The sequence below is a fragment of the Sceloporus undulatus genome, chromosome 8 (genome assembly GCF_019175285.1).
Source record: "Sceloporus undulatus isolate JIND9_A2432 ecotype Alabama chromosome 8, SceUnd_v1.1, whole genome shotgun sequence".
Classification (NCBI taxonomy): domain Eukaryota; kingdom Metazoa; phylum Chordata; class Lepidosauria; order Squamata; family Phrynosomatidae; genus Sceloporus; species Sceloporus undulatus.
The window spans coordinates 23,257,903-23,273,801 of NC_056529.1; the positions used below are offsets into that span (position 1 = coordinate 23,257,903).

A 15,899-nucleotide genomic window follows, 5' to 3' on the forward strand; every position below is an offset into this window, starting at 1 on the left:
GGGGCCCTCCTTGTTCCCAGAGGTGCCTGAATGGGGCTACTGCTAACCTGCGCTTTGCCTTGGCTTTCTGCTCTGTCTCGTCTTGGTGTCTGTGTCTTACTACAACTTCTGTCTGTGCTGTTTGTCCCCTTCCCTCTTCTCTGGTCCTCCCTCTTCCCCTCTGTTCCTTCCACTGTCCACACTGACCCATCAACTGACCAACCAACAACGCTCCCCCTTCCGCCACGGTGACCGGCCCTGCTCTGATTGGTGCTTCCTTTGCTTGGGTGGCTGTGTGTTTTGATGGACCAGTTCACCCAAATATGGCCTTCTTGCTGACAGGTATCACTTCTGTGAGAGATGCTTTACTGAAATCCAGGGGGAAAACGTTACCCTGGGTGATGACCCTGCCCAGCCGCAAACGTAAGTAATTGCGCCCCTTTAATAAATAGTCAATACCTAAGCAGGGTATCAGAGAAGGAGGAAGTGCTTTCAGCCACTGCTTTGGCCAGACTTCACAAGCCAGAAGAAACAGACATGGCTGCCAAAGAGGGAGGCCCTTTGCCCCGCAGATGATACCTGTGGGGTGCCTGCTGCCAAAGAGAAAGCTTACTTGCCTTGAAGAGGAGGCTGCTTCTGTTATAGCCTCTCCTGGCTGGGCTGCTGCTTCTCCAGAGCAAATGCCCTCCTGCACTTGTATGTTGGGCTATGGAAGATCCCAGAGGAAACCAAGCTCTTCTGTGAGCATCCTGGGTTCCCTGAGTGCCCCTCTGTCTGCAGGCCCACGTTCAGGAACACGCGGGCAAGAGCAGCCCCATGCCTAGGCTGCCTCCTGGGAAGGAGCCAAGTGATTCTGTGGTTGTTAGGCAGAACACCAAAACAACAGGTATTGGCCAGAGTCCAGGTGGTGCGTGACACCAGAGTTGTCAAACCAACAGATACTGGCCAGGATGGGGGAGACTGGGTCAGTCCAGCCAACTAGCCAACTTTCCATCTGGCCACGGAGAAGCTGACTAGTGGGCTCTCGCCAGCAGTGTTTCAGCGGGATGCATCCACCGGCCATGGTTCCCTTTCCAGCCTCTTGGGAGAGGCCTTTCTTTCAGGGCAGAGGCTGCCAATAGGTTTTGGGGACTCGTGCCCGCTGTGCAGTTAAGTGCTGTGATTCCACTTTAACTAAGGGGCCCTGGGGTTCCTTAATCTGGTGAGGCACCAGAGGGGCTCTGGGGGATTCTGAATGTCCCTCTCTCTCTCCCTCAGCTACTACAGATCCCAGGATGGCCATGGCAGCCAAAGTGGCCCCTGCTCCTGTGAGGAGGAGTGTGGCTGCGTGCCTTGCCTTTAGTAGGAATGGCGGCACAAACATCATCCGGTCTGGGATGGCTTTGGGTCATTCTGGATCATTGTTAGCTGTCATGTCTAGTAGGGCTTTGTATAGTTCTCTGTTGGGACATGTCCTGAAACTCAAGCATCACTATCTCTCTCAAGTGCCTTTTTAGGGGACGGTGCTTATGGGTTATGGTCAAGGTGGAGCTGCTGTTAATTTATTCTCTTGTCTTTCTTTCTCTGTAGGACAATATCAAAAGATCAGTTTGAGAAGAAGAAAAATGATACACTAGACCCAGAGCCGTAAGTGTCACACCGACATGTTTAAAAACACAACTAAAATGGTCCACAAGGCAGCCTTTTTTACTTTTTCATACTGTTTTCCAGACCTTGTGTGAAATTCATATAGAACAGTTACTGCTCTCCTGATCTGAAGCAGTTGGAACCACGTTCCGTGGCATTTTCTCCTTGATTGAACTTGCCTATCTAGAACCCAGTTTGCGCTAACAGTGCCATCTTCAGAACTGCTAACTGAGAAGGCTGCCTATAAAAAGCCATCAGAGTATTTCTGCACGGTTTCTTATTTCTGTGTTTCCTTTTTTCAAAACTTGACTCTTAGCATTTACATTCTCATTTCCGTCCGCAGTTGCAACTTAGCCCCATTCCTTTGGCAGTGTGCCTTCTGCTTAAATACAGCTGCTTAATGGATGGTTCATTGATCTCTAGTTATTTTTTCTTCTCTTAAACTGTGTGCATCTTCGCTGGCTTAGCAGCTTTTCTTCTGGTGGCCTGGAAGGGGAAACCCATCATCCATGCCTCCGCAGCCAGTTGGACCTATGAGTGCGTTTGCCCCGGCTGCCCTTTGGCAAAGCCAGCCCTTCTCTTTGTGCGATGCATCCTGGCCCCAGCTGGCGTCCAGCTGCCAGGGGCACACCGTCCCGTGCGGATCCTGCCCTGCTGCTCCAGGGATGGTGGCTCCGCTTGGCACTGCCAGTGTGGAGCTAGGGGTGCTGCATTTGTGGGGAGAGGGCACATGTTTTGGGGGCATGAAGTTGTATCCTCTGCCCTTGCCCCTCTTGCATTCCCCATCTGAGCTTTTTCCTGTTTGAAAGAAGACTACAGTCTGGACCTAAACAGCCTGAACAGGTGGCAAATGGTGACCGTATGTCTGTCTCTGGAGGCCTAGGTTTACATTTTAAAAATCTGACTTTGAAGTTCAGATTTGCTAATTTTATATGTAAAATTCAAGAATATGCGCTGCTGTTAAAAATGCTGGACATAATATGACCTTACCTTCAGCACAAGAAAAAATAACAGGTTTTCATCAAATATCAGTATTTCTGAAGGTCAGCCTTTTAAAACTCAGTCTGCTGCTGAAAACGCGCTTTCATATTCTTGGAAACTAAAGCTTTGTTCTCTTATTGTCTTGCTTAGTTTTGTGGATTGCAAAGAATGTGGTCGGAAGATGCATCAGATCTGTGTTTTACATTACGATATTATTTGGCCCGCAGGGTAAGTGGCTTTGGAAGGACAAGGCTTGATTGTGGTGAGTCTTTCACTAACCCCTAAACTGTGTCACCCAAGTGATCTGGAACAAAAAAGGGTTTCCTCTCTGCTCCGTGTCTGTGAAAATGAGAACTTCCAATGAGACGCGGAGGAGGCTAGCGAAAATGTATATCATCTCAGTAAAAATAATACATATCACAACAAATGGAATTATTCTGAAAACAAACATTAAAAGCACAAATAGGGAAAAGCAAGAGCCAATAAATCCAGCACCTAACAGAGAAAAACTCACAGCAGGAAAACCCCTCATACCTCAGCGAGGAGTCGGTTTTTTATCTGCCACCCAAAGAGCCAAAATGTGGGCCTAGGAAGGATTTGGGTCTCCTCAAGCATGTCTTGAAGATGGTCAGCCAGGAAAGAGAGCCAGCCTCCTGCCCCCAAAGGCTCTGAAACACAGATGGTGGACTTCAGGTTGCCTGCCCACAAGCTGCCACTGAGGCCTTTAGTCATGACCAGAGTTTTGAAGGGGACTCTGGGATTTCTAGAAGTGGCCCATGATGCGGTTTGAACAGTTGATCCCCACAGTCCTGCAGAGCCATCTCTGGTCAGACTCTTTCCTGCCACAGGTTGGAGGAGCTGAAATCCATGAACGGGTTCTTTGAAAGGCAGCCCCATGTCATGCCTCACCCCGGCTGTCTATTATTATTATTATTATTGTTATAGTTTATTTCTATAGCGCTGTAAATGTGTCGCAAGGGGACATGTGTCCCGGTGGGTGGCCCTGCCACCCACGCTCCCATCCTCATCTCTGAGCTCCTGCAGAGGCGCTGAAGATGTACTCCCTGAGCTGCTCATGAGGAGCACATGTCTCAGAAGGTCTGGCCTGTTTCCAAGTCTAGGGACAATGCTAACTTCCAGGCTCAAGATGGAAGGATCCCCTGCCTCACAGCCATGTGCTTCTGGCCTCCTGATGCCAAGTGGGTGGGCATTACTTGGAACATCAGGGACACCAGTTCCTTCAGGGTAGTGGGCAGCTCCCTTCCGGGAGAGGCGTCTCCAGTGTCTACCTGTCTGGCCTTTTAGATGTCAGACATATACTTGGCTGTACAGAGGAAGCAGTGCAGGAGTCTGGGGAGTCTGTTCTGACATCAGAGAGCAAACCCGCAGGTGCAGCTGCACGCAAAGAGCCAGTGATGGGAAGGTCTGCGTTGGCCCCTCAGTTGAGGCAGAGGCCAATGAGGCCCTTGGCAGCTCCTTAGCCAGCATCTCTGCCTCTGGCTTGCTCAGCTTGAGAGCCACTTTGGAAAGAACCACTTCCATGTTCTCCTCTTGCATCTCTGCAGAGAGTGAGTGGCCAAGGGCTTTGTGCCACACTCCCACGGAGCCGGGGCTTGTAGCTACAAGCAGCCATATCTCCTGGCAGCTCAAGCCTCCATTCTTTCATGATTGGCCATAATGGCAGTATGGGCTCAGATATGTGAACGGGAGGGAGGAAACGCAGTGCCCTTTCAAGAGGGCTGGCACTTGGCCACAGGGCTGGGGCCTTTCCCCATATTGTCAGTGTCTCTGTTAATGTGGACACAGGTGTGAAACAAGCTCTCCCAAAGGACTCACACTTGGTTGTGCTTTTTAGGTTTGTGTGTGACAACTGCTTGAAGAAAACTGGTCGAACCCGCAAAGAAAACAAATTCAGTGCCAAAAGTGAGTATGTGATGTACATGTGTGTGGCAGTAAGGCTTTTTTTGTGTGTGTGTCAGTTCTCCATGGATCTCTACCCATTTCAAACCAGGGGGACCAATGCTGTGGACAGGCAGCTGGGGGTGGAAGGATCCAGATTTCACAGGAAGACTCAGTTGCTGTGCTGTGGTATCTGGATGTGGCAACGGCTTGAAAGCAAGGCTCTCTGGTTTCCATGGGGCTTACTTTTGAGGCAGCATGCTTTGGTTTTTTTGCTCTTGTTTGGTTGCCCTGTATAATGTAAATGGGAAGGGGCCATGCCTTCGGTGGGCTCCGGACGGTCTTCTCCCCTGACTCATGCTCTGCCCTCCCACCCCACAGGGTTGCAGACCACCCGCTTAGGAAACCACTTGGAAGAGAGGGTGAACAAGTTCTTGCGGCGACAGAATCACCCAGAAGCCGGGGAAGTCTTTGTGAGAGTAGTAGCCAGTTCAGATAAAACAGTGGAAGTGAAGCCGGGAATGAGGTCTAGGTGAGTTCCTTGGATTCGCTGCATTACCAGATAGGATGGCATTGGTCACCTCTGGTCACTTACCACTTGTCATAACTTTATTTTGTTGTATTTGGGCACGTTCCTCCAGTTGCTGGGGGCATTTAGCCAAGCCTGGCAGTGGAGAGGATGGGAGGCGTTTCCCTGACTCTGTCCTTCCTGGCTCTTTTTGTCTTGGTGGGATAATCCAGGATCTGTCTTGCACCACTTTCTCCTTGACCATCCTTTTCCTCAAGATTCAAAGGAGTTGCTGTAGATGAGCAGATTTATTGTAGTGTCACTGAACCATAGAAGCCTAGAGGCGGAGGGGTCCCCAGAGGCCCTTGAATCCAGCCCTCCGTGAGTGCAGGGCCTCCAGCAGTTGTATGGCCAGCAGCAGGCCGCTGTCCTGCTTCCTCTTAAAAACATCCTGCTCTAGATCATGGGTTCCGTTGGCCAACTGTCAATCAAAGTCTACCCTCCTCTGGCTTCAAACCATGAGACCTGGCCTTCTTCTGTGGCAGCTGAGGGCAGGCCTTTGGAGTTTAAGGGGTCCCATAGCCTTCTCTTCCCAAGCGGAACAAAGCCATCTCCTGCAGCCTCTTCTCCTTCAATGGCTTGTTCTCCACATTATCCTTCTTGCCCTTTTTAAACCCACTCCAATGTGTCTGTATCTTCCTTAAAATGTCATCATCGCCTCTGTGACCCAGTGAAATGGAAAGACATCTTTTATTTGCTGGTTTCCTTCATTAGGTGCCAGGGGTTTTTTTTTGGGGGGGGGGGGGAAAACGAGAGCGTTTTTCCCCCCCCCCCCCAAAAAAAATCCCAGTCTCCTCTTCCTTCTTCAAACGGTGCGCTGACTGCTCTCTCTTTCCTGCAGGTTTGTAGATTCTCGGGAAATGGCCGAGGCGTTTCCCTATCGGACGAAGGCTCTCTTTGCGTTTGAAGAGATCGACGGAGTGGACGTGTGTTTCTTTGGGATGCATGTTCAGGAGTACGGCTGGGATTGCCCCCCTCCCAACACCAGGTACGCCTGCGCAGGGTCAGCGCTTGCCCTGGGCCTTGGGCCTCAGTCCTCCTGTCCCCCTCAGTTACACCTTTTCCTTGGCAAGACCAGTTCTTTCTTTGGTGGCATTCCCAGAAGACTGAGTCACTGTGAGCGACCTGTCGTTTGCCTCTGCCTTTCACCTAAAACTGTGGGCCTATAAGCAACAGTCCTTTTCAGACGTAAATATTGAAATCTTTACTTGCAAAGCTCTTGGTCAAATGACATAAACCTCTTCCAACTTAGCAAGTGGGTGGTTTCCCCTCAGTTCAGCTTTTCCCACAGCCGGGTTTTTCAGCTGCCAGGGAACCCTGTCCAGCCAGCCATTCCCTCTTCACATCATCCACTCCGCGCATAGAGACATCCCAGTCGGCTGAGGGTAAATGTCTTCACCATGCTGAATGTCTTAGGTTTGCTTGGATACAGTATTTGGGGCTGTTTAGCTTAGAAGGAAAGATGAGAAACAGGATGATAGAGTAGAAACGTATGAAATCATGCAAAATGTGGAGAAGTGGGTTAATGCTAATCTCCTGAGAGTGTGACATTAAAAGGGAATTTCTCCTTTACACACTATTTAGTTGAACTGGGAGGGCTATGGAATTCAGTGTCATGGGAATTAATGGTGGCTTCCGACTTGGGTTGCTTTCAAAATGGATTGAACCATTTCGTTAACAATGGGTTATCGTTCCTTATCCGTCATGGCAGCTATATGTTCACTCTGCTTGTGGAGAGAGTAGGCCTATCTGTATCTCTTCCTGCGCGGCTGAGCAGAAGCGCACCACGTCCCATAGGTCAGTGCCACAAGCCGCTTTCTGGCTGCTGTGTGGCAGAAGGCCGAGCTCCGGCCAGAGCGATTGCGCACAGCTCCTGGAGCTTCAGCGGAGTCTCCCTTACCCAGGACTCCAGAATCCAGGGCATTCCCAAATCAAAAATTGTTCACATGGGTGGCTAAAGGAGGAAGGCCTTTGCTTCCTGATGGTTCACTGTACACAGACTTCGTTTCATGCACAAAATTATTTAATAATACCGTGTATAAAATTACCTTTGTGCTATGTATACAAGGTCATAGGAAACATAAATGAATTTAATGTCTAGACTTGGGTCCCATCTCCAGGATATCTCAATACATATATGTAAATATTCCAGAATCCAAAAAACTCCAAAACCCGAAAGACATCAGGCCCCAAGCTTTTTGGATACAGGAGTCTGCTCTTGGACTTTTTTCTCCTCTCTCAGCAGACAGAAAGCTCTTGGCTCTAATCAACAGTTGAGATAAGAGCACTAGGTTTCTGGAAAGAAAGATTACAGAGCCTTCTCAAGCATGGTCTGCATTAGAAACTGTCGTGGTTCTCTGGCTGGGATCCTTCCAGCTCTGTCGGAAGGCGCCAGGTTCTTCCATGTGCAGCGCAAGGGCTCTGCCTCGTTTGCTGAGTCTCTCTCTCCTTTTGTCACAGGCGGGTCTACATCTCCTACTTAGACAGTATTCATTTCTTCCGCCCAAGATGCCTCCGTACTGCGGTTTATCATGAGATCCTTATTGGGTACCTGGAATATGTCAAAAAACTGGGGTAAGTGTTCTGTTGAGAGTCTCTTTGCAGCTGAGCCTCTTAGTGTGTCTGCCTCCTTCTTTGGCGCCAGTTTTCCACGTCGGAGAGACGCCGGCTGGCATGGATTCAGTGGCACCCCTGCATATGACATTTCTCTGCACGAGGGCAAGAAAAATCAAGTATCAGACCTGCACTTTGTGGGGTGGGTCTGCTTGGTTGCCAGGCAATTTGCTATTGTGTGGTGTTAGTTGGAAACCTGGTGCTGCTTCATGAACTCTTGGCTGCTGGTCTGTAGCATGTTCCCAAAAAAGAAAGAAGCTATTGCGGCTGGTGGGCTCAAATCTGGTGCCAGTCCCTGGAACATTGGGGAGGAAGACCCTGCTGGTCCCCCAGGAGTCCAGCTTTGCAGCTGAGCCACTCTCCCCAAAGGGACTCTTGCCATGACCCACATAGAACCCTTAGCGGTGGACAGCGAATGAGCAACAGTGGGTACTGATACCCTCCCCCCAATTTACATACCTCCTTCCTGCCTCCTGATCAGTTTACAGTAAAAAGTGAAATGCAAAGCCATAGTCTGTAGGTGAGAAGAAGCCCAAGGGAAGACGCCCACAAGCAGCTGCTGAGTGAAAAGACGGCAGCGCTGGCAGTGCCCTGGCCTCTTGCAGGATGAGCCTTCCTCCCCGGGCAGCTTGGTCCTTGCCATTACTGTTAAGGTCAAGGCATGTTCAGAGTTGTCCATGGCCATTGCTGGGCAATTCTGCCCCTGAGTCTCCGGCCCTCTGACAGGAACTCACCCTTGTTCTGAAGCAACCAGATTTGGGGGTGACTTCCTGATCAAAACTGCCACTGCTCCCCATCCTTCTCATGGTGATCATAGCTGCAAAAGGCATTGTGGGTGAGGCAAGGAGAAGCGCCTGCTTGCCTTCCTTCCTCTTTCCCTGTGGGATTGAGAAAACAACCTCCCCCTTGGCATCTGCTGGGCACATACCCTGGCAGAGAAAAAGCCAAGGGAAACCAGGTGCTCAGCGGGTGGTCTGCCTCCTCCAGTTCAGCGGGGAAGGAGCTTGACAGGAACGTTTGTGCATTTGTGGGATGTGCAGGTATGTAACAGGCCACATCTGGGCCTGCCCACCAAGTGAAGGAGATGACTACATCTTCCACTGTCACCCTCCTGACCAGAAGATCCCCAAGCCGAAGCGCCTGCAGGAGTGGTATAAGAAGATGCTGGACAAAGCCTTCGCCGAGCGGATCATTCATGACTACAAGGTGAGGGTTGCCGGCACTGGAGGAGAGGGAGGGCCGTGGGTGCCATGTTCTTTCGCCCGCCTGCCCTGGGCTGTGGGGAGGTGTCACTGTCCAGTGCTTCTCAGCTGAAGCTGGCTGGGCTTAGAAATGTGATTTCTTCTCAGGACATATTCAAACAAGCAACAGAAGATCGGCTGACAAGTGCCAAGGAGCTGCCTTACTTTGAGGGTGACTTCTGGCCCAATGTGCTGGAAGAGAGCATTAAGGAGCTTGAGCAGGAAGAGGAGGAGAGGAAGAAGGAGGAGAGCACAGCTGCTGGTGAAGCCATGGAGGTAGCAGCAGAATGTGTTGCCGGGTGGAGGGATGGTGCATGCGGTCTCCCCTGGACCCTGCAACAGAGAGGGGCTCCCAATGCCTCCCAGCGCCTTTGACTGCTGCATCCGGCAGAAAATGGGAAAGATGGTGGACCAAAGATGGCGGCAGAGCTTCCCAAGCTAACCAGCTGGCCACCAACCCACCCACCCCCTCCACTCTTTGGCCACAAAGGAGCAGCCACAGGCTCTCAGATGCGGTGCCCGGGGACCGTGGTGAGAGGCTGAAGCCTCTTTCTCTTCTCCTTTTCCAATTGTTCTGTTTTGAGCAGCCTCTTGGAAAAGAGGAGTCTGGCTGGGTTGGGCCTGCTAGTTGCTGAGCATTGGGGTACCAAAGGCCCAGAGTCCTGTTTCTCTAAAGGATTTAGCAGGACGGTGGCCGTGGGGGGGCTGCCCCAGGCGAGGGTGCCCTCCGCCGCTGGTCTGCCTCCCTGGGCTTCTCCTTCTTCCTGTAAAGCGGATGCTGGGAAGGGGAAGCTATGTCTGGAGTCCAGATAACACCCGGCCGGCCGGCTGCTTTTGGCTTTCCAGAAAAGAAGGAAGTGCAGTGGTTTCAGCCAGAAAGAGTAGCCTCTTACGTTTCATAGAGAAATATGAGAAGGAAGCATTTGGCATGAGGCAGAATCTTCAGACATTTTCTCTCTGTACATCTGACCCTGTATTATGCAAACTCATATTGTGAGGCTTCATTTACACCAATGGGAAAAATGTGTTCTCTCTGGGCGTTTCAGTCCTCCAGCAAGACTAGGGTCAGTTTCCAGCAGAATTGTGCTGGAGAAGCTAGAAAAGGCCTAAAGAGAATGCGTAGCTCATTTTGTGTAAGATATCTAGCATCCCAGATTGTACACAAATTTCATATTACACAAAGGGTTCCAAAACAGATCCCTCATGTAATATGGGGTCCAACTGTGTTTTTTACAACCTGGAGTGGGTTATGTCTAGAGGAAGCAAAAGGTTTGGCTTTCTGTGGCCAGTTAGCCCAGTAAACTGTGGCCAGTGCTGGGCCTGGAAAGCTGAGCTGCGCCTGTGTCTTCGCAGGGGAGCCAGGGCAGCGACAGCAAGAGCGCCAAGAAGAAGAACAACAACAAGAAAACCAACAAGAACAAGAGCAGCATCAGCAGAGCCAACAAGAAGAAGCCGGCCATGCCAAACGTGTCCAACGACCTCTCGCAGAAGCTCTATGCCACTATGGAGAAGCACAAGGAGGTACCCGGGAGCCCAGGGCTAGGGTTGGGGGGCCCTTCGGGACCCTGCCTTGGAGTTAGTCTGCCACATTTATTTATCTTTGGCTTGTAGCCAGCTGGGCCTCACAGCATCTAAATAACAAAGCTCTGATATCAAAACACAATAAAACAGGTTGTGTTAATAAAGCACGCATGAACAGTGCTCTGAAAAAAGGGCCCACAAAGGCTTCGGCTGGGAGGAAAAAGTGGCCCTTAAGTTGCCACAAGACTCTTCTTTCCTTCTGCCTTTTTTTATTTGAAAGGGTGCAGTTGTAAAAGGCAGTGTTACAGAAGGTTGGAGCAGGCGCCGCACCTGCCTCCCCTTGTTTCCAGAGGGACCCCTGGCCGAAGGGCAGCTGGCCAGCCCCCTACATGCTGACCGGTCCCTCTACCCCCTTCCCTGCAGGTCTTCTTTGTGATCCACTTGCACGCCGGCCCAGTGGTCAACACCCTGCCACCCATTGTGGACCCTGACCCACTGCTGAGCTGCGACCTGATGGATGGCCGGGACGCCTTCCTGACGCTGGCCCGGGACAAGCACTGGGAATTCTCCTCCTTGCGCCGCTCCAAATGGTCCACCCTCTGCATGCTAGTGGAGCTCCACACTCAGGGGCAGGACCGCTTCGTCTACACCTGCAACGAATGCAAGCACCATGTGGAGACGCGGTGGCACTGCACCGTCTGTGAGGTGGGTGCCAGGGGGAGGCCCTACGATCCCAGCCCCAGGGGCCACTCCTGGGCGGCCTTCTTCTGCTGCTTGCAATGCGTGATTCGTGCCCCAGAGATGGGAGGGAACAGGCTCACTGAGAGGGGAGGGAGTGGGCTGGAAGGCCCTGCCACTGCTTTCCTGGCAGGAGTGTCCAGTCTGCAAAGCCTTCACTGGGCATGTCTGGGCCTTTCCCCAGGCTAAACTGCCTGCTGTAGTTGTGGCAAAGCAGGTGCCTGGCCGTTTGTAGTTTCACCCAGTTGTGATTTTGTGAAATGAATGGCAAATGACCAGAAACAAACATGTACCATAATCACGAACGGGGCAGCTGAATCCCACATACTGTTCTAGAGACTGAGCCTTTGGGGCTGGTTGGCTCTAACCTAAGCTGGCTGAGACCAAGAGACTCCTGAGCTGGGTGAGTGAGGTAATATATTTTAGGCAGACACATATTCACGCAGCCCCTCTCGCTTGCCTTCTGCCTTCCCAGGATTATGACCTCTGCATCAACTGCTACAACACCAAGAGCCACGAACACAAGATGGTGAAGTGGGGCTTGGGCCTGGATGACGACAGCAACAGCCAAGGCGAGCAGCAGTCCAAGAGCCCCCAGGAGTCACGCCGGCTCAGCATCCAGCGCTGCATCCAGTCCCTGGTTCATGCCTGCCAGTGCCGCAACGCCAACTGCTCACTGCCGTCCTGCCAGAAGATGAAGCGGGTCGTCCAGCACACTAAGGGCTGCAAGCGCAAGACCAATGGTGGCTGCCCCGTCTGCAAGCAGCTGATAGCGCTGTGCTGCTACCACGCCAAGCACTGCCAGGAGAACAAGTGCCCGGTGCCCTTCTGCCTGAACATCAAACACAAACTCCGCCAGCAGCAGATCCAGCACCGGCTCCAGCAGGCCCAGCTCATGCGCCGACGGATGGCCACCATGACCACCCGCAACGTGCCTCAGCAAAGTTTGCCTTCTCCTACCTCAGCCACACCCGGGACACCCACCCAGCAGCCAAGCACCCCGCAGACCCCGCAGCCCTCCCCTGTCAGCATGTCGCCGGCCGGCTTCCCGGGCGCAGCCAGGACTCAAGCCCCGCTCCCCCCGCCGCCACTGCCTGCCTCCCTTTCAGCTGGCAAGCCTGCCACCCAGGTGCCTGGGCCCCCGCCACCCACGCAGCCGCCTCCTGGGGCTGTGGAAGCAGCGCGGCAGATTGAGATCGAAGCTGCGCAGCAGCAGAAGCAGCAGCAGCAGCAGCTCTACCGAGTCAGCAGCAATGGCTTGCCCGCTGGCCGCGTTGGCATGGTGAGCCCAGCAGCGGTCGGAGCCATCAACCCCTTGCAGCAGCAGCAGCAGCAGCCACCCCCACCGCAGCCACCGCCACCGCAGCCACCGCCACCAGTCAGTCTGAACGTGGCCCGGCCTGGACCGACCAGCAGCGGCCCTGTGATGCCCAGCATGGGGCCTGGGCAGTGGCCCACAGCGCCCACCATGGCCCAGCCACCCACCCTGCAGCCAGGAATGCCGCGGCCGGTCATGCCGATGCCAGCTCAGCAGGGGTCAGTTGGCCCCCGGATGCCTGGTGCGCAGCCATCGCCCCCCACACGCAGCATTGCCCCCAACGCTTTGCACGAGTTGCTGCGGACCTTGAAGTCTCCCAGCTCCCCTCAGCAGCAGCAGCAGGTGCTGAACATCCTGAAGTCCAACCCTCAGCTCATGGCAGCTTTCATCAAGCAGAGAACAGCCAAGTACGTGGCCAGCCAGCCGGGCCTCCAGCAGCCCCAGGCAGCCCTCCAGCCGCCGCCTCAGCCAGGCTTGCCAAACGTGAGTGCCATGCAGCCAGGGGTCCCGCGCCCAGGCATCCCTCCCCAGCAGCCAGGGGTGGGGGGCCTGAATGCCCAGGGTCAGACCATCAGCATCCTGAACCCCGCCAGCCACAGCCCTGGCATGGCCACCATGAGTCCCCAGTACAGGGAGATCCTGAGGAGGCAGCTCCTACAGCAGCAGCAGCAGCAGCAGCAGCAAGGTAGCACTGGGTTGGCTTCTCACAACCAGTTCCAGCAGCCCTCTGCCGCCGTGGGATACTCACAAGCGGCCATGCAGCAGCAGCAGCAGCAACAGCATCGGATGCAGCAGCATCAACAGCAGCATCTCTCCCTCCAGTCCGGTGCGATGGGCCCGATGGCTCAGATTGGACAACTGAACTCCCTGGGGCAAGCCAGCCTGGGGGCAGAGGGCAGCCCCAGTCTCCAGCAGGCCCTGCAGCAGCGGATCCTCCAGCAACAGCAGCAGCAGCAGATGAAGGGGCAGCTAGGCTCTCCTGGACAGCAGCCCACCCCCATGAGCCCCCAGCAGCAGCAGCAGCACCTGCTCTCAGGACAGCCCCCGCCGGCCCCCCACCTGCCCGGCCCTGCGCTGGGCGCCTCCCTCGGCAGCCAGGTGCGGTCACCGGCCCCCGTCCAGTCCCCCCGGCCCCAGTCCCAGCCCCAGCCCCCGCATTCCAGCCCCTCTCCCCGGATACAGCCCCAGCCCTCCCCGCACCACGCGTCGCCCCAGACGGGCTCCCCGCACCCGGGGCTGGCGGTCCCTCTGGGCGGCCCCTTGGACCAGGGGCACCTGGGCAACCCTGAGCAGAGTGCAATGCTTCCCCAGCTCAACCCTCCCAACCGCAGCGTCTTGCCCAGTGAGCTCTCCCTGGTGGGCGACGCTTCCGGGGGGGACACGCTGGAGAAGTTTGTGGAGGGCTTGTAGCGGCCGCCCGGCTTCCTGGACCTTCTGCCCGGAAGAGACGGACCTCTCGCTTGAGGCGAGCCCTCGATGGGACTTCTTCGTCCGATGCTCACGGAAAGGATGAATTGCTGTTTAAAAACACAGAATATATATTTTTTGTTAAAGCCAGCCAGGTGTGGTTGAAATATCTGGTCTTCTTTTTGTTGTTGTTCCTGTTGTGGGGTTTGTTTGTTTTTTAAGTTTTGTTGTTATTGTTGACTTTTGCTTTTTTTTTTTTAAAGGGGGCAAATAAGTCCATTATATTCATATTTTTATTTGTATTTTCAAGACTAAGCATTTGCGTTTAACAGAGAAGGAAATGTAATATCCAGAAACTGTTCCTGAACCGATGCAAGATCCTGATGTCCCCGGCTGACTCTCCCGCCGTTCTCTGCTGAACACTGAGGTTACCTGAAGTATTATGATTCCTGCCTTTGGGGAAGACAGGAGGAGGCACACAGCCTGCGCTGCTGCGGACGCCTCTGATAAAACTGGTTTTAGATTTTCAAGAGAAGGAAGGAAGGAAAGAAAGGAGAGAGATGACCGCTTCCTGGCCCAAGCGTATTTTAAGAGGGAAGGAGGATATCCTTTCCTTTAATTCTGTGATGTGAAACTTGAAATGAGGAAAAGCAATTCTAGTGTAAATCATGCAAGCTCTCAGATCCCTATAAATATTTTAAAAGTCCACGATTCAATCACTGTATAGAAAGGGGCTCATTTCTTACTTCTCTAGCAGATTGTTAAATAAACGGTGTGCAACAGACAAAGAGGGTGATCCTTCTTGAATTCATGTACATGGTATTAACTTAGTGTTTGGATTTTTTTTGTTATGAAAAACACTGTTTTCAACATTGTATTTGGACTATGCATGTCTTTTTTCCATTGTATATATAGTATTGCTTAAAGGTGATATAAATTACTGAAGTTTTTAACATGTATTCTGTTCTTTTAAATATGTATAAGAATGTATTAAGTTTATACACATACATACATACATACATACGCATTCCATCACTTGTGGCCTAGCCCCAGTCTCTGGGACCTCAAAGCCATTGGTTGCTTGGGTGCCTTCTGTACAAGTAACTATAAAAAGGCACAGCAGGATTACATGCTTCCCATTCATTGAACCTGTGGAGGTAGTCATTCACAAGCGTTAGCTGGAATGCCATTGTGGGATTTAAAGTATTTCTATGGTTGAGGGACACCAAAATGAAATCAGCAATTTCCTTGAGCCCAAGTAGGAGGTCCAGGAGCAGAGCCGGCTTTCTGGGCATCCCCTGCGAAGGAAGGGGCCCTTTCCCTTTCTGCCTTACATTGAGCTGAAGGCTAGCAGCCTCTTCTGTCGTAAGTGTCCTTCACTACCATGAAGTACATTGGCTCTCACTGGGTTGTTTGTAACTGAAATCAGTACTTTGTTCGGTTTTTCTTTTCTTCTTGGGGACCTCAGAGAACAGTAGACTCTGAAATTTTATGATCTATGCCTAAACATTTGCATTGCCAAAGGTGACCGCTTGGGATCTTTCCCCCTCCCAATAGGCTTCAGCAAGCAAGATGTCCAGTCCGGCTTGTGACCTGTCAGTGCAGCCACAAGCCCTGTCCAAGGGAAAAACAGGACGCCACTCATGCTGTATCATGCTGCAAAACCAGGAAAAAAGCAAACCAGCCCACTTCTATTTGTGATCATAAAGAAGGGATTTCAAAATGTGTTCCTGTTTCTAATAAAGCTGCTAAAAATGCTTGAAGGATGGTTCCAAGTGGCTCAGTGCCAAGAGCTGGCTGCCGCTGTGCAACCTGCCCCCATTTCCCCAGAGTCCCACACCTGAGACGGCCGCCTGGGAGCCACTTCTGCAAAAGCATTTGCAGCAGGAAAGCATGTTCCCACGGCTGTGGTCACCTGGGACTGAGCCAGGAGTGGCCTCGCCATGCTTTTTGTACTGACCGCTGGCTCTCTTGCCATTCATTGGATTGCTTACACACCTTGGGTGGC

General features: G+C 52.6%; 1 protein-coding gene across 1 annotated transcript in view; it reads left to right on the top strand.

Annotated features, from left to right (window-relative positions):
* Positions 1–14,933, top strand: part of LOC121914766 (CREB binding protein) — a 37,562-nt gene extending 22,629 nt beyond the window's left edge. Inside the window, 12 exon segments of the mRNA XM_042438436.1 lie at positions 322–402; positions 1,549–1,605; positions 2,737–2,814; positions 4,442–4,509; positions 4,867–5,017; positions 5,895–6,041; positions 7,514–7,627; positions 8,707–8,872; positions 9,016–9,183; positions 10,261–10,428; positions 10,852–11,133; positions 11,642–14,933. Of these exon segments, the coding sequence (XP_042294370.1) occupies positions 322–402; positions 1,549–1,605; positions 2,737–2,814; positions 4,442–4,509; positions 4,867–5,017; positions 5,895–6,041; positions 7,514–7,627; positions 8,707–8,872; positions 9,016–9,183; positions 10,261–10,428; positions 10,852–11,133; positions 11,642–13,894 (3,733 nt within the window). The 3' untranslated portion in view covers positions 13,895–14,933.
* Positions 14,934–15,899: the final 966 nt, after the last annotated feature.